Source organism: Podarcis cretensis (genome assembly GCF_951804945.1).
Source record: "Podarcis cretensis genome assembly, chromosome: 13".
Classification (NCBI taxonomy): Eukaryota; Metazoa; Chordata; class Lepidosauria; order Squamata; family Lacertidae; genus Podarcis; species Podarcis cretensis.
The window spans coordinates 44532298-44556772 of NC_137182.1; the positions used below are offsets into that span (position 1 = coordinate 44532298).

Sequence of the window (24475 nt, forward strand, 5' to 3'; positions counted from 1 at the left end):
TTTCATAGAAAGTAGATATCCAGATAAAAAAAGTGCACATTTCAAATAGTCAGGTGGGCCACGCTAATGGCAGATCCAAGCTAAAAAACAATGTCTTGATAGCACATGTTATTGTTGTGGGACCCTCTTTTGGCCTAGTCATTACCTGATATTTGATAACAGCTGATTGGCAGGTGAGTGTCACTTCGCTAAGCAAAAAGGGCATGGGCAGCCCAAATGGCGAGGGTATGGAAGGCCCAATTGGAAATTGCCCCAGTGATGCTTGTAATACACAAATCGAATATCTAAAAGTTATTGTTGATTGTATCTCTTTCTCCTCCTACCACAACTATGTTTAGCTCATATATGGTCCTGCTCCAGTGATGAATGATAAAACCCCAGGCCTTTTCTTCTACCAGATGGTGCCCAAGGAAGACCACCAGTATAAGGGAATCCTGTCCTTGCTTCTGCATTTCCAGTGGATATGGATTGGAATCCTTACTTTCTATGATGAGAATGCAGAAAGATTTGTGCAAACTGTGGTTCCACTTTATTCCCAGAATGGCATTTGTTTTCCCTTGATAGAAAGAAGTCACAAATACACTTATGTCACTGAAATTAACAATATGTTTAAACTGGGGGCAAAAATACATGACAAAATAAATGATAGCAAAGCCAATGTAGTCTTGTTTTATGGAGAATCATATGCTCTGTAGTCTCCACTAACCTTCATTAAAAGGAAATCAAACCCCTGGGTAAACTACCCCAGAGTGCTGGGTCAGAGTGACTCAGCAGGAATATGATTGGCTATCACCTGTTTTACAAGGAAAGCCTGTTCAACAGTAAGTGTGGTTGTGGTGGCTGTGCTGTAGTGTGGTGGTGCTGTGGTGGAGAGTATTCATTTGCCTTAAGGAGCAGGTACTCTGTATGGACTGTTTTTGTAAATACTTGTATATAGCTCACATTAAAAAGACTGCACTGAAAAGAAACCTGGGACTCTGTGCGTTTCGCTAAAAAGCGCCGCGAGCAATTCATGACAGAAACATGATGTGACATTAACTTTTACATAAACCACATAAGAAAGACCTAATCCCTATAACCTTTGGTTGTTATATTCCTAGACAGAACTAAAGAACAAAGCAAGGTCTTTGGTGTTTAAAATATTCTGTACAATATCATCAAGGAAGTCCTTACCCACTTCTGTACCTTGGTAACCCCCTGGCAGTTACTAAGAATCATTTTCCATGGCATCTGAATGTTCCCCCTTTGATACAGATATGAAGCCCACAGTTGAATATCTCAGTGGAGAGTTACCAGCCATCACTTACTGGATATAGAGCAGTGGTTCTCTATTATGGCTTTGCTAAGTGACCCAAGGCACGGATGTAGGATTATATGATACAGATTGCACAAAACCACATTGGATCAAACCAAATGGGCTGAACATATTTTTTTTTTAATTAACAAGATATTTTAAAAAATAGAATTGTACTAAGATAAACAATAAAAGGTTGCTTCTAGCTCCCATATTCTTTAATGGGCAAGGAAAACATTAATCATGTAATTGAATTGTTCCTTTTTCAGAAATCATAAAAAAAATATTTAAAAAAGTAAAGCATTAGTTATGTTTAGACCACTCTGACCTTTGCTAGCCAATGAAAGTGTCTCATTCTTGAGAAGCCTGAATAAATGGCATCAGTGGTTTTCACCAAAACAAACCTTGCAAGGGGGGGGTCCATGTGTAAATTTTCAGCACTTCCTAAACCATGGCTCCTTTTATAAAATTTGTATAAAGTTTTGATAAATTTGTTGACCTCAGAAGGCAAATTAAACATGCCATGTTTGAAGGTTTTAGAATAACAGGTGTATAACTCTGAGGTGTAATTTGCATTATGTGACACCACCACAACCCTTTAATGTCACTGTGGCAGAAAGAGGTGTTCATACCTAATCAGATCCTTCACTATAGCACAGGCATCCCCAAACTCAGCCCTCCAGATGTTTTGGCACTACAATTCCCATCATCCCTGACCATTGGTCCTGCTAGCTAGGGATGATGGGAGTTGTAGTCTCAAAACTTCTGGAAGGCCGAGTTTGGGGATGCCTGCTATAGGGGATATTAGGAACATTACTAAACACAGCAGTAACTGCAAAGAACAACAAGTTATTGGAGTTTGCACATTGAGTCAATGGGAAATGTCAGAAAATGAGTCCAAATGGAAATGAAACAACATTAAGTGAATTTCTGAAATGAATGTTGTTGCTCTTTTGCAAATCCCTTTTAAGGAAGAGCTTAACTTCCCCTTTTAGCTTTTCTTTGAGTCCACCTATTTTATAAATCTCTCTCATTTATGTATTAGACACGGCCTAACTCTTTATGTACTGAAAGCTGCCACCCTGGTTTTTACAGAAAAGTGAAGGAGGGGAAAGCATTTTGCTGCTACGATTGTATCCCATGTCCAGAACGGAAGATTTCAGACCAGGAGGGTAAGAAATTTACTGTATATATTAATAGCTTGTTGCCTCTAATCGAGAACATGCATATAAAATCATACATTCACCAAGGTTCCTTTTTGCGTGTCAAGACCCCAAAGCCACCCCCTTGTTGATGAATAAGACACAAGGACACTGATATTACGTTAATGGGTATTGGGCAATTTTAGGCGACCATTTTATTGGTTACACAATGTGAGTGGTATTGGCTTAGGCATTGGAATTGACCTGACTATATCTGACTCCTGCCCATCATGCAGGGAGTCCTGTAAGGGTCAACCACTAGTAGGGGGAGTCCATTTGATGCAAACCAACTCAATGAAGCCAAGTTCATCACTTTCAGCATGTTGGTCTTTTGCAGTGTTTGGTTATCCTTTGTTCCTTCCTACATGAGTACAAAGGGGAAATACATGGTGGCTGTGGAGATCTTCTCTATCTTAGCCCCCAGTGGTGGGTTGTTGGGTTGCATCTTTTCCCCAAAATGTTACATTATTTTGCTGAGGCCTGAGCTGAACAGTAGAGAGCACCTAATAAGAAGAAAATGATGATGAAATCAAATTCTGTGTCACTGGCTATAATAATTTGTCCAAGAATTTGTATGTATCCCTGAAGAATAGCATCTAGATTCCTCTTTAGGTTACCACCCCACAGGATTTAACCCTCCTCTGCTGTCAATTGGAAAGTGGGAAGGAGATGGTGTGTCTCCTTTCCCTTCCTGCTCCCAACATTAATCTGGTTTTCAAAAACACCAATAAAATATTATCCCTGCCCCCAGATTGCTCTGAGGATGGATACAGGACAGGGCAGTTGTTTCCCTCACCAGCCCAATCCAGGGCCCCAGATTTTACCCACAGATCAGGTAGGCTATGCAGATGCCTATTACCTGCAAATCTCCACTACTTGCACTCTTTCAATACACTGTGTCCCCCATATTCAGCAAGTCCAGAGCTACTGTATATTTTCCACTGCTCACCGTGAACTCTGCATTTGTTGCTCTTAGGCCTCGGCACTGTACTATTGTGCCCTGATGCTCTTCCCCACAACTTTTACACACTAGAGATGAAAAATTTTATGCTGTCTAATTCCATCTTATTTTTCTGCATGTGGCTCTGTTAATGTGCATCCCTGTCAGGGTTTCTTGATAACACACGAGCTCAGTTTATTAAAAGAAAGTTTTATTCCCAAAGCAAACAGATAGCTCCGAGCAGTTCTAACAGAGCTGCTGCCATCATGAACTACAATGACCCTTCTGAAGAATCCTTCTTCTTCCGGAAATAGCTGAAATTTTATTTTGGACGCCTCTTAAATTGCTTCCTATCTTGCAGCCCCCGCTATTCGTCAATCCCTCAGACTGGGAAGGGCACCTCCAGCCTCTCCCTCCCAATCTGAGGGACTTCCCCTTTTCTCTTCCCCGCCTGCTACACTGCTTCCTTCTCTCTTCACATCAGGAGAGTGCTAGCATGTTTCTGACTCGCTCTCCAGCCCATTCTTATCAGGTCACATTCCTAGGGGTGGGGGAGTTGTCACTCTCCTCATTCCGTCCTGCCTGGCAGTTAACTCTGTCTCTTCCTGCCTGCTTTCTTCAGCTACCTGTGATTCAGCTTCCCTGGATGCTGCATCACTCATGACAATCCTGCCCCATTCCAGTGCAGCTGCCCCATCCCTGTAAAGATTTTTAGGATAAGTCTGTGGAAATCCTTTAAAAACTGCATATAAAAACAATCACAAAATATAAACATTGAGTTCTATAAGGTTTATGAAGGACCTGCTCTTTCCCCCCCTTGCTGTCTTCAAAACTGTAAATCTGACAATAATCTGGGTAAAAATATTTCACCATCACTCCAAAACCAAGAAAGACTCAAGGCATCACTTTAAGTTGGGGGAAAGGTTATATTTATTAAGTATAACATTAAGAAAAACTTATTATAACAATTTGTCCTTAGCAGCAGAGATAGACAATTACCATGACCACATTCAAGAAAGGGAAAGAACCAAATAAATTACCAGCTCATTCAACGTAAAAGAAATATGCCAAAACACTCAATAAGTAGTTATTTGAGATTCCAATAATTTTGGGTTGGGCTGGATTCCTCTGGTTTTTAGTCCAATAATGATCTCTACTTCTTCGCAATATGCTCCGAACGCAAATAAAAATAAAAAGTGGAGAAACAAAAGATAAAGCTGGGGAATTGCATGAGGAAGGAGGGGAGAATGGGAAGGTTTCTTCTTCAGTGCAGTGGTGGAGCTTCATGTTCCAGCACCGGGGCAGGGACAGCTAGCGGGGTGTGGTTGGTACCCCCGGGGGGGCATAATGCATGTCCCAGGGGGCGTGGCATGTGTCTCTGGGGTGTGGTATGCCACCCACAGGGGCGTGGTGCCCAGCATGGGGGAGCAGCTGCAATAACACCCCACTGAGATCGTGGTGCCGACAGTGGTGCACTCCCCCTGCCCCCCTCTTCCTCCGCCAGTGCTTCAGTGCCAGGTGTCTTCAAATCATTCGTGCCATTTCTTGTTTGAATCTTCAGGTTGCTTTCCTATCTGTAGTCAGAGGCTGGATAAATGCTTCTGTCTTGTTGGATTTTCAAACTTGTGTATTTGATAGAGGCACCAAGCAGAATTAGACCCTTCTGCTCTCAGTTGCTGGTGGAGGAAGAAGATGCAGCATCTCCTTTTTTTGGCTGTGAAATAAAATGTTTACAGGGGAGAGGCTCTTCTTTCTGTGAACTTTGAATGCAATATAAGTAGTGTAAGGCCCCCCACTCCATAGGTTTCTTCTTTCCAGGTCAGAATTTCAAGAGGCCAGTGCTATGATCAAACATTTTCATTTCCTCCCGCAGTTGGGTTGTGTTTCCATGATTTTTTCCTTCTTGTTCAAAATATTATGCAGCAAAGAGGAAATAAAAACTTCTGTAAAGAAAGACACACAAGTGACTATCTTCCTCCCTTTAATTATCAAAAGAACTATAATTAATGTTCCCTCTTATCAAACCACCTGATGGATTTGCACAGTACACTTTTGAAGCTAATGAGAAAGTCTGTGAAAGGTGCCATAATTGAATCTTTCAAAGTCTGGTGCCCTTGGACTGTTTTGGATCACAACCCCAACACCTGCAGCCTGCTTTGAATGCTGTGAAACATAGTTCAAAATATCTGAAGGATATAAGGTTGGAGAACCTGATAAAAATATATTACCTCCAGCTATCACAGCTGGACTTAGGAATCAGAAACCAGCAAGGATCCACCAGTGTCATCACTATTCCCCACCCCTACCCTGTTTTCACACTCTGGGTTTCAGAAATATGAGCAGACTAAAAGCAGACAACTAGGTCAGACTACTTCAGTCTCAAAAGCTGTAAGAGTATTAGGGTTATCTTAGTGCATAGGGAAAAAATGTACCTAGGATGATGACATTATTGATCTTCTTGTTGATTGTACTTCCTAATGCAATATACAAACCTCCCATTGTTAAATGCCACATCCATGATCCACACACTCCACTTCATCAGTATCATCGGGAAGGAGACCTCATCATTGGTGGCATAGCCTCTCACAGCATCATCCTCTCTATTTCAATTGCCTTCACCGAAAAACCCCCACCAACATTGCGGGAAGAGCTGCAGTAAGACCTGAATAATTTCTCGTCTGCATTTTGATTCCTTCTTTGGACAATGGAGCGATCAGTTTTAGAAGAAGAGTGGCTAAACTGTGTCCTTTAGTGGTTGTTGCACTCCATTAGTTCTATCAATAATAATGGACATAGTAGTACAACAACATCTGGAGGGCCACTGTTCTCCACCCTTGACCTAGAGGCAAAACTACTGTTTGGGTCGAAAGAGATGTGATGTAGGAGAAATGTGGTCAGGAGGATCTCCACTAGTTTTTCTTTAAAAATGTTTCCACTTTCCCCACTGAATTAAACATTCAGATATCATATAAAGATATGTAATATTGTTGTGGAAATAACTGCATCAATTTTGCCTCAGGGCCCCAAGATAATGAAATAAGGGAAGAACTTCTACACAGATTATGAAGCCAGCATTAAAAATGTACATCAGGGACATTTTAAAATCTGTGATCCCTCCCATAGAATTTTCCCCAACATCCCTTTCCATTTTAGGCAAGGAGGAGGATCACTTGTAGTGATAACTGTTCAAGAGTTTCCTCACATGCAAAAAAACTTACATAATGGCAGTAATAAATAATACTAAGGAGAAAGATGCAGAACTGAGTTGTGATAAATTTAGAAAGTGTTACATGGCCTTGTGAAAGGAAATGAAACTTTCTTTTTAGAGTGGTGCCTAAGAATTACCAGCACATCGTGGCTTTGGAATTTGCAGTGAAGGAAATCAACGAAAACCCTCAGCTCTTACCCAATGTCACTTTAGGCTTCCACATCTATGACAGCTATTTCAATGCCAAATGGACCTCTCATGCCACAATGTTACTCATATCCACATTGGAAACATTTGTCCCCAACTACATCTGTGATTTCAAGAAAAACATGATAGCCATCATTGGGGGACTGGACTCCCAAACTTCTCTTCAAGTGGCAACAATCTTGGATATCTATAAGGTTCCACAGGTGAGATATGTATCATTCTGACATGTCATGGAAACTAGGCACATCCTGATAGATTTGTATAATAAAATGTGCACATTTCAAATAATGAGGTCAGCCATGCTAATGACAGATCCAAGCAACAAATAAAGTATTGATAACACTTAAGTTATTGCTTCAGATGTCCCTTTGGGCCTAGCCAATGCCTGATATATGATAACAGCTGAGTGGCAGGTGAGTGTTGCTTGGTTAAACAAAAATAGCATGGGCAGCCCAAATAGCGAGGGTATGGAAGGCCCAATTGGAAATTGTTCCAATGTTGCCAGTAATACATAAATCTAATATTTAAAAGTTATTGTTGCTTCTGTCTCTTTCTCCTCCTACCACAACTACGATTAGCTGATATATGGCCCTGCTCCTGTGATGAATGATAAAACCCCAGGCCTTTTCTTCTACCAGATGGTGCCCAAGGAAGACCACCAGTATAAGGGGATCCTCTCTTTGCTTCTGCATTTCAGGTGGATATGGATTGGGATTTTTACTTTCTATGATGAGAATGCAGAAAGATTTGTGCAAACTGTGGTTCCACTTTTTTCCCAGAGTGGCATCTGTTTTGCCTTCATCGAAAGAAATCACAAATTCACTTATATTACAGAAATTTACGAACTGTTGAAAATAGGTGCAAAAATACATGACAAAATAAATGATAGCAAAGCCAATGTAGTTTTGGTTTATGGACCATCATATACTCTGGCACGTTTTAGATGGTTGCCTTACCTATCAGAACTGGAACAAAGTTCAAATAAACCAAAAGGTAAAGTGTGGATCATGACAGCCCAGGTGGAGCTCAATTCTTTTGTCTTTCAACGGACTTGGGATACAGAAATACTCCATGGGGTTCTCTCATTCACAACACACTCAAATGATCCACCAGGATTTCTTCAATTTGTTGAGAGCAAAAACCCTTCCAGCCCAAAAGGAGATGGCTTCATTTTGGACTTCTGGCAACAGGCATTTGGCTGTGTATTTCCAAATCGAGTAGTTGGCAGTGTGACGGGAGATATTTGCACAGGACAAGAGAAGCTGGAGAATCTTCCTGGTCCTTTCTTTGAAATGAGCATGACCAGCCACAGCTACAACATCTACAATGCTGTCTATGCTGTGGCCCATGCTTTACATGCCATGTCTACATCCCGAGGAAAACACAGACCAGTAATGATCAGGCGAGGAATGAAGTTTCAGAATCAATATCTGTGTCAGGTAATGGGCTGAAAACAATTGATGAAAGGGTTTCAAAAGCCTTTGATTTTATACATTTGGTAATAGTCACTTTTCCTATGGAACCACAGCAGGGGTCAGCAATGTGGGGGCAGCAATGGTCTTGAAATCTTCCCCAGGTGCCCCCAAAGGTAATTCTTCAATTCACTGCCATGATATAGTTGCTTTATCTCTCTTGAAATGCACATAGTGACAAATGGGAACTTCTCCACATGCTTTTCTAGGTTCATATTCAGCCTACTGGATTGCCCTGCCTATTGACATTAGACAGACACCTTCACTGTATTCATTTAGGCACCTGTTTCAAACATTTTTCCTTAGGCAAACCTGACCAGTTACTGGGTTTTTACATTATTTAATCTTTTCATTTGACCGCTAATTTTTATTATTTTAAATCTTTTAAATTTCTTCTTTTAAGCTAATTGAATTTAAAATAGAAATAATGAAAGAGAACAAAAGAAAATGAATTCTATCCAAGCATGACATAGCCATCTTCCATACTTTGCTTTTATCAGCATTCCTTCTTCAACCTGTTGCTTCAACTATTCATACCAACTTCTTAGATCAGCATGAGGCTGATTCCCCACTGACCTCTAAAGTTGGAGTATCAAAGGTATAATATATCACATAGCATAGCATATCATATAGTGTCTATAGATCACCCACTTTCTGTTAATAAAGTTTTTGTGGCTATGTGGGCAATTGTTGTTGGAGATCTTACAAATTAGTTATTTGAAATGAACTTCCAAATGTGAGAAAAGCTTAGCTTAAATCTTATAGATATAAAAATAGAAAGAGGAAAAGAAAGCTGCTTTCCTCCACAGGGGATATTTGGAAACCTGACATGAAAGTGAACATCATGATTGTCTCTTGCTAAATTGAAGCCTTGTCTATTCTTTCTATGCAGCTCCATCATTTTCTGAGGGGTATCTCATTTAACAACAGCGCTGGGGATAAGATTTCCTTGGACCAGAATGGGGAGATACTAGCTGGATTTGATATTACCAATTGGATTGTTTCCTCCAACCAATCCTTCCGGAGAGTGAAGGTTGGAGGGGTGGATTCCCTGGCTCCTCCACAGCAAGCGTTGACCATCAATGAGGGAGCCATAAAATGGCACCATTGGTTTAACCAGGTAGGATGCGAACTTCACCCATTTGTTAATGCGAACACTTTAACATAACATACAAAGATAATTTCATTGTACATTGTTCAGTCTTTATAAAATTGGATTATAGTTGGCACAAGCTTTGAATTAATGTTATAAGCTAAATGCACAGCCTCCTTACTCATTTCCTGTTACACTGAAATAAATATATTGAATGACACCTTGAAGAAGTGAATTCTAAAAAGATTTTGATGATGTTGAATATATTGTTATGTGTTTGCATGATCAGTCTGGATGAAACCCAGGTTTACCTTCCGATCCTTGGAACCTTCATCAGTGAGGGGAGAACACACAAAGGGAAGCTTGCTGAACTAGTTTGAATAAAGCCATATATACTAAAGACTCTGTGGTCTCCACTAACCTTCATTAAAAGGAAATCAAACCCCTGGGTAAACCACCACATATTTTCTCACTTCTGAAGACAGGTGTGGCATATAACAATACAATCTGAATTTGCACCCAATGGGCCAACCTAGATAGTACCTGAAATACTTGTGATATTAACTTTTACATAAGCCACATAACAGAAGCCTAATCCCTATAACCTTTGGTTGTTATATTCCTAGACAGAACTAAAGAACAAAGCAAGGTCTTTGGTGTTTAAAATATTCTGTACAATATCATCAAGGAAGTCCTTACCCATTTCTGTACCTTGGTAACCCCCTTGCAGTTACTAAGAATCATTTTCCATGGCATCTGAATGCTCCCCCTTTGATACAGATATTAAGCCCACAGTTGAATATCTCAGTGGAGAGTTACCAGCCATCACTTACTGGATATAGAGCAGTGGTTCTCTATTATGGCTTTGCTAAAAGACCCAAGGCAAGGATGTAGGATTATATGATACAGATTGCACAAAACCACATTGGATCAAACCACATGGGCTGACGGTTGAAACAGAATATTTTGTTTAATTAGCAAGATATTTTTAAAAATAGAATTCTATTAAGATAAACAATAAAAGGTTGCTTCTAGCTCCCATATTCTTTAATCACGTAGTTGAATTGTTCCTTTTTCAGAATTCATAAATAAAAATTATTTTAAAAAGTAAATCATTAGTCATGTTTCAACCACTCTGACCTTTGTCAGCCAATGAAAGTGTCTCATTCTTGAGAAGCCTGAATAAATGGCATCAGTGATTTTCACCAATATTAGAAAACAGACCTATGGCTTGCAGGTATAAATATTTCAGTAAAAAAGGGTACATATGCCAATTTTCAGCACTTTCTAAACTGTGGCTCCTTTTACAAAAATCATATAAAGTTTTGACACATTGTAGACTCAAGAATGCAGATTATGCAGGTCATGATTCAAGATTTTAGAATAGAAAGTGTACAGGTGAAACTCGGAAAATTAGAATATTGTGGAAAAGTTCATACCGATTAGGTATGAACACTTCTTTCTGCCACAGTGACATTAAGGGGTTGTGGTGGTGTTGCTTAATGCAAAGTAAGCCTCAGAGGTATACAGGTGAAACTCGGAAAATTGTGGAAAAGTTCATTTATTTCAGTAATTCAATGGGAAATGTCAGAAAATGAGCCCAAATGGAACTGAAACAACCTTTTAAATGAATTGCTGAAATGAATGTTGTTGTTCTTCTGTGAATCTGTTTTAAGAAAGAGCTTCACCTCTCCTTTTAGTTTTTCTTTGAGTCCACTTATTATATATATATTTTATTTGTGTAATAGACACAGCCTGACTCTGTATGTAGTGAGAGCTGCCACCCTGGTTTTTGTAGGAAGGTGAAGGAGGGGGAAGCATTTTGCTGCTACAGTTGCATCCCATGTCCAGAAGGGAAGATTTCAGACAAAGAGGGTAAGAAATTTACTGCATATATTTATAGCTTGTTGCCTCTAATCAAGAACATGCATTGAAAGTCATACATTCACCAAGGTTCCTTTTTACAGTTTATAAAATATTGAGAAATCTAGCTGAAGAGGGACCTAATGAAAGTATGTGTGTGGGGGATAATTTGTGATGGTGGATGTTCAATGCTATTAATAAGAAAGAATCCTATAGCAAGATCAATGAGGTTGAAGGGGATAGTGTAAAGTGGATTTTCAGATGAGCCAGGTGGTTTCTGTAACAGCTGGAAATATGTGATTCTACCTCCCTTATGCAGGCTGAGCTGAGTGATATGCTTCTTAAACTGGTGTAAGCATTGAAAGGGGAATATTACAGGGGTGAAACGGGAGGGGGTGTACTTAGGATACATGAAGCCCATTCAGCTTGGTCACATGATCTGGAAACCCCATCTAAATTAAGTCAATGAAAAGGGTGGTGTAACCCTATTTTTAAAAGCTTGTTTTCTCTCCTACAGACTTTAGCTAGCTGAACCAGTGGCATCCCTGCTTCAGAATGCATTTTGGATCTGGTGTACTTTATGCCAGCTTAATTTATGCTTGGCTTCAATTGCACCATCATCTTGGCAGAGTATTGCTCCCTAATTGTGGTGTCTTCTTCTACAGCAGTCCTTGAAATCTGTTTTGATACTTTGGCTAGAGATGGCAGAATCTGTTTCTTATCCTTGTTACTTTCACAAATTTTAGCCCATAATTCATTTGATTTATTATAAACTTAATCCTGCATTTTTTCCTCAAAATATTTTTAGATAGAAAGATGATAGATGATAGATAGATAGATAGATAGATAGATATAGATAGATAGATGATAGATAGATAGATAGATAGATAGATAGATAGATAGATAGATAACACAAGTAATATTTGAATGTGCATTTACTTTCCGGTAACTATGTATTTAGATGCCCTTAAACTTCAGAGAATTATGTCACAATGTCTGAAAAACCAAAATGTAGAAAACACTTGAAAGGTATTGATTAGGTCATCTAATGTAGAAATTTACAAAGACTGAATAACACAATCACTCCTTAATAAAGGAGTAAGTAAATGTGAGCAACCAGAACAGTGACAGGTTAATTTGAGTTGGCTTCTAGCCAGAGAACAGGAAGTGTCTCTGTGGCCTTGCATTTTGCCTCAATCAGTGTTTTACATTCAATAGGCGAGAAGGGCATGGTTCCATCATTTTAAATCTCCATTGTTCAAAACTCCTTGTATGCTTTTTAAATCATCTTAATTACGTATTTACAGGTAGTGGCATGTTGGTCATATTTTTCAGATTAAGAACCATGCTTTTCTTTCTCAGACGTGAATGACTGCTATGAATGTGAAGCTGCAAAGTATCCAAACAAAGATAAGAATATATGTATTCCCAAGCGTGCAACCTTCTTGTCCCTTGAAGAACCTCTGGGCCTCAGCTTAGCCTGTACTGCTCTTTTCTTTGCTTTCATTACGGCACTAGTATTGGAAATATTTGTGAAGCACAGGGACACTCCCATTGTGAAAGCCAACAACCGGGACCTCACCTACGCTCTGCTCATCTCCCTCTTGCTTTGCTTCCTTTCTGCATTACTGTTCATCGGATATCCGTACAAGGTGACGTGTCTCGTCCGACAAACTGCTTTTGGCATCATCTTCTCAGTGGCCGTTTCTTGTGTGCTGGCAAAAACCACCACTGTGGTTCTGGCTTTCATGGCCACAAAACCAGGATCCAGGATGAGGAAGTGGGTGGGAAAGGGACTGGCAAACTCTATTGTCCTTTCCTGCTCCCTTCTCCAAGCACTCATCTGCACTGTATGGCTGGTGATCTCTCCTCCACTCCCTAATGCTGACATGAAGTCAGTGGCTGAAGAAATTGTACTGGAGTGCAATGAGGGGACAGTGACCTTCTTTTTCTGTGTCTTGGGCTACATGAGCTTCCTAGCGTTTGTCAGTTTCACTGTTGCCTTCCTTGCCCGGAAATTACCTGACAGTTTCAACGAAGCCAAGTTCATCACTTTCAGCATGTTTGTCTTTTGCAGTGTTTGGTTGTCCTTTGTTCCTTCCTACATGAGCACAAAGGGGAAATACATGGTGGCTGTGGAGATCTTCTCTATCTTAGCCTCCAGTGCTGGCTTGTTGGGTTGCATCTTTTCCCCAAAATGTTACATTATTTTGCTGAGGCCTGAGCTGAACAATAGGGATCACCTAATAAGAAGAAAATGCTAAAGAAATCAAAATATATGTTACTGGTTATAATATCTAAAAGAGCAATTTGTATGTATCACTGAAAAGAAGCACCCAGAATCCTTTTCTGGCTACCACCCCATAGGATTTAACCCAAATTTTTAAAACACCAATTAAATATTAGCCCTGCTGCCAAATTGCTCTCAGGATGGATGCAAAGGAAAGGCAGTTGTTTCCTCAGACAGCGCAATCCAGGGCCCCAGATTTCACCTCCAGATAAGGTAGGCTGTGCAGATGCCCACTGAGCATATATATTGCCTGAAAATCTCCACTACCTGAACTATTTCAAAGCACTGAGTCCCCAGCAAGTCCAGATCTACTTTATATTTTCCTCTGCTCACTGTGAACTCTGCATTTGTTGTTCTTAGGCCTCGTCACTGTACTATTCTACTCTCATGCTCTTCCCCGCAACTAATTTGCACTAGAGATGAACAGTTTTACACTGTCTAATCCCGTTGGTTTTTTTCTGTGTAGCTGTGTTAATGTATGTCCCTGCATCACTCCAGTGGGAGATTTCGTAGGATTAGTCTGTAGAAATCCTTTAAAACTGAACATAAAAACAGTCACAAAATATAAACACTAAGTGCTATAAAGTTTATGAAGGACCTGCTCTGTCTCTCCTTTACCCCCTCCCCCTTGCTTTCTTCAAAACTGTAAATCTGACCGTTAGTCTGGGTAAAAATGATTTGCCGTCACACCCACACCAAGGAAGACTCAAAACACCAATTTAAATTGGAGGAAAGGTTATATTCTTTAAATATAACATTGGTTAAAATATAACCATTTGCCCTTAGCAGCAGAGAAAGACAATTACCATAAGTTGGCAGGATACCAACAAAATGACAGAAGAGCCTGGGCTAGTTCCTATTCTTGCTGTTGTGTATTTTAGCTTTTAATATTTTGTATACTGTTACGAATTTGGGCTGGAACGGGGGGAAGTAGGCTGCATATCAGATCCTTCTAATCCCTGGATCCAGAATGTGTTAAAATATAAGCCAAGCTGGAGGGAATCAAAGAACAAAGAAGTTTGTAGTTGGCTCAACAAACTCAATTAAGACTTTAAGGAGCAGTTTGCAAGTATCCTGACTTTGTACCCCTCTGAGACATTTTGGAAAGTTGTTCTGGAAACAATGGAAGGTCGGGGGGGCAGAGTTGAGCTCAGACGCTGAGACTATGGCATTTTTGTATCAATGGAAAAGAGAATTTATGGAAAGTATGGCTAAGATATCAGAGACCATCACTACCAGATTGGATCAATATAATAACACAGTGGAAGAACCAGAAACAAGAAGAATAAACTCAGGGGAGACTCTTGGGCAAAGACAGGAGGAAAAGTTTGTAAAGGGGGAAAGCCTAATGGTTATGAAGAAAACCCGAAAGGAAAGAGTAGGGGGATTTGAAGGGCAGTATACACAGAAAGCATTTGAGGAAGTATTGGTAAAACCACCAGTGTCAAGACAAGAGGAGCTGAAATTGGAAAGGGCCCTAATTGGTAGCAGCTTCTTGAGGAGCCTTAAATATGACTACAGGCCGGAAATAGCTAGAGAAATTTTGGTGAAATCACAACTGTGGAGACAGAGAAAAACTTGGAAAGAAGAAGGGCTGAAATTGGGAATTGCCCTAATAGGAAGCCCCTTCCAGAGGAGATTTAAATATGCCAAAGTAAGAAAAAAGAATGGGTAATAGTCTGGGGTTTTTTATTTATTTATTTATTTATTAGGTGCTAGTGGTTGTAAATAAATTGGGATATCAGCAGACATGGATTAAACACTTGCAAAAAGGAACAATAAGTATAATTTTAAAAGGGGAAATAGTCTGTAAGCATAGATGTGTAATATATAAAGTGGTTTGAAATATCTGTGCAGTATATCTTAAGTTTAATTGTTTAGTAGAAATTGGGTAAAGGGATCTGGAATGTAAGATGATTTCGTTTATTTAAAGAAACAGAAGAAGGGGTGGAGGGAAGTCTGGGGATTTAGGTGGAAGGGGTAAAAACATTTTCTTTTTTGGTTTTTTTTAATGTTAATGTGAAATGTGCAGAGTAACTTCATATTGCTATAATGTGGCATATACTGGATTTTTGTAACTGAAAATTAATAAAAATTATTTTACCCCCCCCCCAAAAAAAAAAGCCAGGCTACCTTCCTGTGTTGATGTGATTGCCTGGGTGATGGGCCATTAGGAGAATAAAGGAAAGGGGGCTCTATATGAGACACAAAATGGTTGGAAGGCCAAAGCCTGGGTTTATAGTTGAGAGTTTGAACTGATGTGACCTAGAAATAAAGCAACAAACTGGAGAAATAGTCCAAGAGCAATGTTTTATGTCTGTTTGAATGGAAAGGCTCCAAGTATGAGAAAAACTTGACATTTAAGGGGTGCTAATGCTGTGAATCCCTCCATCATAGGCTCAGATCGTATATACAGTGGTACCTTGGGTTAAAACTTAATTCATTCTGGAGGTCCATTCTTAACCTGAAACTGTTCTTAACCTGAAGCACCACTTTAGCTAATGGGGCCTCCCGCTGCCGCTGCGCCGCCACGTGATTTCTGTTCTCATGCTGAAGCAAAGTTCTTAACCCGAGGTACTATTTCTGGGTTAGCGGAGTCTGTAACCTGAAGCGTCTGTAACCTGAAGCATCTGTAACCCGAGGTACCACTGTATGTGTAGATAAACCATATATACTAAAAACGTGACAGTCTCTGCTGTGCCTCATTCCAAAATGAAACACAAAGCCTGGCTGAGCGCCTGAAGACCTGGGAATCTAACACCACTTAGAGATTGGGGTGGAGTACAAGAATAAATATATCTGTCCTTAAATTATATTCCCATTTGTAAGCACAAAGAAAGGGAAGGGAAAATATAATAACCTATTTCTGGCACAACTTTTTACATTTTGGCAAAGAAAATAGTGACAAAATGAGTTAAGAAAAAAGAGACACAAGAATAAAAAGAGGTAATATTGAGCACTGCCAATGAACTAGAAATGTCTTTTCGTGCTGGCAGAGACATTACCCATGTCTGATTTTAGTTTCTCCTGCATAAAAGCTGGTGCCATCTGTTGGCAAGACATGGAGACCAACTAATGCAATTGTTGTTCATTCATGTGAACTTTGAATGCAATGTAAGTAATTGAAAGCTCCTCCTCTCCCTAGGTTTCTTCTTTCCATGTCAGAATTTCAATAAGCTGGTGCTATGATTTCCAGTGGGTTTTTTTTCTTGTTGTTTATCATTGTAAGTCAAAATCTCATGCAGCTAAGAGGAAATAAAAACTTCTGTTAAGAAAGACACACAAGTGACTATCTTCCCATTAATTATCAAAATAACTGTAATTAAAGTTCCCACTTGTCAAAGCACCTCATGGTATTGCACAGTACACTATCAAAGCTTATGAGAAAGTCTGTGAAAGGTACAATAATTGAGCCTTTAAAAACTGGTGCCCTTGGACTGTTTGGGATTACAACCCCAGCACCCGCAGCCATCTTAGAATGTGGTGAATCGTAGCCCAAAACATCTGAGGGATAAAATGTTGGAGGAGGCTAATAAAAATATATTACCTCCAGAAATCACAGGTAGAGGTGGGAATCAGAAACCAGCAAAGATCCATCAGTGTCATCACTATCCCCCCCCCCACCTCCCCCAGTTTTCACATTCTGGATTTCAGATATATGAGCAGACTAAAAGGCCAACTAGGTCAGACTACTTCAGTCTCATAAGCCGTAACAGTACTAGGGGGATCTTAGTTTATAGAGGGAAATTGTACCAAGGATGGTGGCATTAATGGTCTTGCTGCTGATTCTACTTCCTCATGCAATATGCAAACCTGCCATTGTTAAATGCCATGTCCATGATCCATACAATCCACTTCATCGGTATCACTGGAAAGGAGACCTCATCATTGGTGGCATAGCCTCTCACAGCATCATCGTCTCCATTTCAATAGCCTTCACCGAAAAACCCCCACCAACATTGCTGGAAGAGCTAAAGTAAGAACTGGATAATTTCATTTCTGCATTTTGATTGCTTATTTCGACACTGGAGTGATGAGATTTAGAGGAAGGGTGACTAAACTGTGGGCTTGCACTGGTTGTTGGACTCCATTAGTTCCAGCCAGTAATGTCCAGCAATAATGATAGACATTGTAGTAGAGCAACATCTGGAGGGCCACAGTTCTCCACCCTTGTCCTAGAGGCAGAATTACTGTTTGGGTGAAAAGAGATGTGATGTGGGAGAAATGTAAAATGTACCAGTATATCAGGGATATTTTAAAGTCTGTGCTCCCCTCCCATATAATTTTTCCCTACATCCCTTATGAGCAAGTAGGAGGATTCCTTGTAGTGATATCTGCTCAAGAGTTTCCTCCTCTGTAAAAAAAAAGTTAAATAATTGCAGTAATAAATAATACGAATGAGAATGAGGTTCAAATGAGTTGTAAAACTCTCTCTTTAGTGTGGTGCCTAAGAATTACCAGCACATTCTGGCCTTGCAATTTGCAGTAAAGGAGATCAACGAAAACCCTCAGGTCTTACCCAATGTCACTTTAGGCTTCGACATTTATGACAGCTATTTCAATGCCAAATGGACCTCTCATGCCACAATGTTGCTCATATCCACACTGGAAACATTTGTCCCCAACTACATCTGTGACATCAAGAAAAACTTGATAGCCATCATTGGGGGACTTGACTCCCAAACTTCCCTTCATGTGGCAACAATCTTGGATATCTATAAGGTTCCACAGGTGAGATATATAGCTCTCTGTCAAGTAAATGGAACTTAACACATCCAGATTTGGATTAATAAATGTGCACATTTCAAATAATCCGATGGGCCTTTCTAATGGTAGATCCAAGCTAAGAAATAAAGTATTGTTAGCACATATATCAGATGTCCCTGATATATGATGACAGCTTACTGGCAGGTAAGTGTCGCTTGGCTTAGCAAAAATAGCATGCACAGGTGAAATGGTGAGGATTGGAAGGCCCAATTAATAATTGCCCCAATGGTCTCATAATACACAAGACTAATATATTACTGTTGCTTCTGTCTCTTTCTCCTACTCTCACAACTACATTTAGCTCATATATGGCCCTGCTCCAGTGATGAATGATAAAACCCCAGGCCTTTTCTTCTACCAGATGGTGCCCAAGGAAACACGGCAGTATAAGGGGATCCTGTCTTTGCTTCTGCATTTCAGGTGGATATGGATTGGGATCCTAACATTCTATGATGAGAATGCAGAAAGATTCGTGCAAACTGTGGTTCCCCTTTTTTCCCAGAGTGGCATTTGTTTTGCCTTCATAGAAAGAAGTCACAAATTTACTTATGTCACTGAAATTAATGATATGTTTAAACTGGGGGCAAAAATAAATGACAAAATAAATGATAGCAAAGCCAATGTAGTGTTGGTGTATGGAGAATCATATACTCTGGCATTTTTTAGATGGTTGCCTTACCTATCAGAACTGGAACAAAGTTCAAATAAGCCAAAAGGTAAAGTGTGGATTATGACAGCCCAGGTGGAACTCACTTCTTTTGTCTTTCAACGGACTTGGGATACAGAAATACTCCATGGGGTTCTCTCTTTCACAACTCACTCAAATGATCCACCAGGATTTTGTCAATTTGTCAAGAGTAAAAACCCATCCAGCCCCAAAGGAGATGGCTTTATTTTGGACTTCTGGCAACAGGCATTTGCCTGTGTATTTCCGAATCAAGTTCTTGGCAATGTGAAGGGGGATATTTGCACAGGGCAAGAGAAGCTGGAGAATCTTCCTGGTCCTTTCTTTGAAATGAGCATGACCAGCCACAGCTACAACATCTACAATGCTGTCTATGCTGTGGCCCATGCTTTACATGCCATGTCTACATCCCGAGGCAAACACAGACCAGTAATGATCAGGGGAGGAATGAAATTTCAGAATCAACATCTGTGTCAGGTAATGGGCTGAACACCCTTGATGAAAGAGTTTCAGAAGCCTTTGATTTTATACATCAGACACACACCTTCACTGCATTCATTTAGGCACCTGCTTAAAACATTTTTTTTTCTGGCATGCCTACCTAGACAAATGGGTATTGATGTACTTTAATTTCCTTTCATTTTACTGCTATTTAAATGTATTAGATTTCTTCTTTTAAACTAAACTTAAAGTAGAAATACTGAAAGAGAACAAAAAGAAATGAATTCTATCCAAGCATGATATAGCCAACTTGTAGATTTTGCCTTTATCACTATTCCTTCTTCAACCTGTTCCTTCAACTATTGATACCAACCTCTTAGATGAGCATGGGGCTGATTCCCCATTGACCTCTGAAGTTGGCATATAAATGGAATAATATATCACATAGCATAGCATATAGAGTCTATAGAGAGCAAGGTTACATATTTTAGACAACAAAATGAACAGATCACCCACTTTGTGTGCATTTGCTTCTGGAGAACTTCAAAATCTTTAATTTGAAATGAACTTCAAAATGTGAATAAAGCTTTGCTTACATCTTATATATATAAAAATAAAAATATGAAAAGAAAACTGCTTTCCTCCAAGGTGGATATTGGGAAACGTGCCATGATAGTAAAAATCATGATTGTCCTTTGCTGAATTGAAGCCTTTTCTATACTTTCTCTTTCAATCCAGCTCCATCATTTTCTGAGGGGTTTCACATTTAACAACAGCGCTGGGGATAAGATTTCCTTGGACCAGAATGGGGAGATACTAGCTGGATTTGATATTACCAATTGGATCGTTTTCTCCAACCAATCCTTTCAGAGAGTGAAGGTAGGAGGGGTGGATTCCCTGGCTCCTCCACAGCAAGCGTTGACCATCAATGAGGGAGCCATAAAATGGCACCATTGGTTTAACCAGGTAGGATATTACCATTAGCCATTTGTGACTTTGAAGACTTGAACATAACATACAAAAATATTTTCATTGTACATTGGTCAGTCTTCATAAAATCAGATGAAAGATAGCATAAGCTATGAATTAATGTTATAAGCTGAATGCACAGCCTGTTTAGTGGTTCTTGTTTCACTGATAGTGACCATATAAATTGGCAACTTGAAGAAGTGAATTCTAAATAGATTTTGATGGTATTGAATATATTGTTATGAGTTTGGAGGATCAGTCTGGATGAAACCCTGGTTCCCTATACAGTCCTGGGATCCTGTATCAGAGAGAGGAGAACACATAAAGGGAAGCTTGCAGAACAATAAAGCTATATGTTTAAATGTTTAATAAAAGCCAGGTATACTAAAGACGGTGGTCTTCACTGGCCTTCCTTAAAAGAAAGTCAAACTCCTGGGTAAACCACCCCAGATTCTCTCACTTCTCAGAGACTAGTGTGGCATATAACAATATAAATACAAATTACACCCAAAGGGCCAACTTAGATAGTACTTGAAATATTTGGGCTGCCACACATCTGTGCCTGTATCCCAAATTTATGACTAGGCTTTAACAAGGAAGAAAAATGATTTGACGTCGACTTTTACATAAGCCACATAAGAAAAGCCTAATCCCTATAACCTCTGGTTGTTATATTCCTAGATAAAACTATGGCCTGCAGGTATAAATATTTGAATAGAAGAGGTAACAGCTCAACTTCCCTTGTTAGCTTTTCTTTGAGTCCACTAATTTTATAAATCTCTCTTTCATTTTTGTTTTAGACACAGCCTAATTCTGTATGTACTGAGAGCTGCCGCCCTGGTTTTTGCAGGAAAGTGAAGGAAGGGGAAGCATTTTGCTGCTATGATTGCATCCCATGTCCAGAAGGGAAGATTTCAGACCAGGAGGGTAAGAAATTTACTGTATATATTTATACCTTCTTGCCTCTAATCGAGAACATGCATATAAAATTATGCAATCACCAAGGTTCCTTTTTACACCTTATGAAATATTTAGAAATCTAGCAGAAGAGGGACCTAATGAAAGTATGTGTGTGATAATTTGTGATGTTGAATGCTATTATTAAGGAAGAATCCTATAGCAAGCTCCACCAGGGTGAACAGGATTAGTATAAAGTGCATTTTCAGATGAGCCAGAATGAGCATTCCGTAACAGCTGGAAATATCATATAGGGTTGAGACCAGGGTGGGGGATGTACTTAGAATACAATGCATGAAGGCTATTCAGCTTGGTCACTTGATGTGGAAATCCAGCCTAAATTAAGCTAAAGAAAAGGGTGGTGTAACCCTATTTAAAAAGCTTGTTTACTCTCTGACACTCTTTAGCCAGCTCAAGCAGTGGCAGCGCTCCTCCTGAATGGATTTTGCATCTGGTGCACTTTATGCTGTCTTAATTTACTCCCAGATTTAATTACACCATCACCTTGGCATAGTATTTCTGGTAACATATTTAAACAGGTATTTTGATGCCCTTAAATTTTGGGGAAGAAGGTTTGGAGAAATATGAAATACTTAAATCCAGAAAACAGCTGAAAGGTGTTGAATTGGTTATCTAATGTAGAAATTTGCAAAGTCTGAATTACACAGTCACTACTTAATGAAGGAGTAAGTAAGTGTGAGCAACTAGTGACAGGTTAATTTGAGTTGGCTTATGGCTGCAGATCAGGAAGGGTCTTTGTGGCCCTCCCTTTTGCATTTTGCCTCAATCAGTATTCTATATCAGATAGGATAAAGGGGCATGGTTCCATCATTTTCAGTCTCTATTGTTTGGAACTCCTTGTATGCTTTTTAAATCACTTTTATTATGTATTCAAATTATCATACTTCAATTTTTTAAAAAAACTGGTCCAAATGTTGAAATGAAAAAAATAGAGGAAGAGTAGTTGCATGCTGGTCATATTTTTGGGATTAAGAACCATGTTTTTCTTTCTCAGACATGAATGACTGCTTTGAATGTGAAGCTGCAAAGTATCCAAATAAAAATAAGACTTTATGTATTCCCAAGCGTGCAACATTCTTGTCCTTTGAAGAACCTCTGGGCATCAGCTTAGCCTGTTCTGCTCTTTCCTTTGCTTTCATTACAGCACTGGTACTGGAAATATTTGTGAAGCACAGGGACACTCCCATTGTGAAAGCCAACAACCGGGACCTCACCTACGCTCTGCTCATCTCCCTCTTGCTTTGCTTCCTTTCTGCATTACTGTTCATTGGATATCCTGACAAGGTGACATGTCTCCTCCGACAAACTGCTTTTGGCATCATCTTCTCAGTGGCTGTTTCTTGTGTACTGGCAAAAACTATCACTGTGGTACTGGCTTTCATGGCCACAAAACCAGGATCCAGGATGAGGAAGTGGGTGGGGAAGGGACTGGCAAACTCTATTGTCCTTTCCTGCTCCCTTCTCCAAGCACTCATCTGCACTCTGTGGCTGGTGATCTCTCCTCCGTTCCCTAATGCTGACATGAAGTCAGTGGCTGAAGAAATTGTACTGGAGTGCGATGAGGGGACGGTGACCTTCTTTTACTGTGTCTTGGGCTACATGGGCTTCCTAGCTTTGGTCAGTTTTACTGTGGCTTTCCTTGCCCGGAAATTACCTGACAGTTTCAACGAAGCCAAGTTCATCACTTTCAGCATGTTGGTCTTTTGCAGTGTTTGGTTATCCTTTGTCCCTTCCTACATGAGCACAAAGGGGAAATACATGGTGGCTGTGGAGATCTTCTCTATCTTAGCCTCCAGTGCTGGCTTGCTGGGTTGCATCTTTTCCCCAAAATGTTACATTATTTTGCTGAGGCCTGAGCTGAACAATAGGGATCACCTAATAAGAAGAAAATGCTGAAGAAATCAAAGGTCTGTGTAATTGGCTATAATATCTAGTTCAGGGATTTGTATGTACCCCTGAAAAGAGGCACCCAGAAACCTCCTCAATCTCCCATATTCAGCTATTCCAGATCCACTGTATCTTTTTCTCTGCTCACTCTGAAGTCTGCATTTGTCATTCTTAGGCCTCGGCACTGTACTATTCTGCCCTGATGCTCTTTCCCGCAACTTTTCCCCACTAGAGATTGACGATCCTACCCTGTCTAATCCCATTTTATTTTTCTGCATGTGGCTGTGTTAATGTTCATCCTGCTCCACTCCAGTGAAGAATTCTTAGGATAGGTCTGTAGAAATCCTTTAAAAACTGAACATAGAAACAGTCACAAAATATAAGCACTGAGTACTAAAAGGTTTATGAAGGACCTGCCCTATCTTTTTTCTTTCCCCTTGCTTTCTTCAAAAACGTAAATCTGACTGTTAGTCTGGGTAAAAAAATGCTTTGCCATCACACCCACACCAAGGAAGACTCAAAACACCAATTTAAATTTAAATTGCCAGCTAATTTAAAGGGAAATGAATATTCCAAACACCCAAAATGTAGTTATTTCAGATTCCACTGGGTTTGGCTGCATTTCAATGGTTTTTAGTCCAATAATGATATATCGTGTCCTCCCTAAAAAAGGGCACGTGTTGTGGTGAGACCTGGAGACCGACCTCCTGGTTGTGGGTGGGTATATTTGACAGCTGCAACACCCAATTGCTGGGTTTAATCTGGCCAACTGGGTGCAGTCTAAATGGCCCGAGGGACCTATATATACCTATGCACGTGACCCAGAGCTTTCTCTTTCAGCTCGTTCATTGGAACACCCGCCCACCTCTCCCTACTTTAGGGCATTTTGTGAGTGACCTTGCTATGCCGTTGTGTGTCGTTTGTTGTTGGGACAGGGGCACAGCAGGAATTTCCCCCACTTGGCTGATTGGCTCTTGCCATTTGGGTTTCGCTTGCTGTGCAGCAAATTGTCACAACTTGTAAGGTTGCAGATAGGCACTGGTTCAGGTGATCGCCATCCCTATGTGAAGGGTATTCCTTTAAAGGAATCCAGGGACTCAACTTGGTTTGGTCAACCCTGGAGAGGGTGTTGTGCCTGTGCCTGAGTCCAGGGGAGCATCTGGGGAGTGAACAGAGTCT

General features: G+C 40.0%; 1 protein-coding gene across 1 annotated transcript; it reads left to right on the forward strand.

Moving 5' to 3' along the window:
* Positions 1–17327: 17327 nt before the first annotated feature.
* Positions 17328–23305, forward strand: LOC307200480 (vomeronasal type-2 receptor 26-like; the record flags this gene model as incomplete). The annotated part of the gene is made up of 6 exons (XM_079949018.1): positions 17328–17545; positions 18009–18300; positions 18698–19498; positions 20201–20428; positions 21232–21358; positions 22404–23305. The coding sequence occupies 6 exons, from the start codon at positions 17328–17330 to the stop codon at positions 23303–23305; spliced, it is 2568 nt and encodes an 855-aa protein (XP_079805144.1).
* Positions 23306–24475: the final 1170 nt, after the last annotated feature.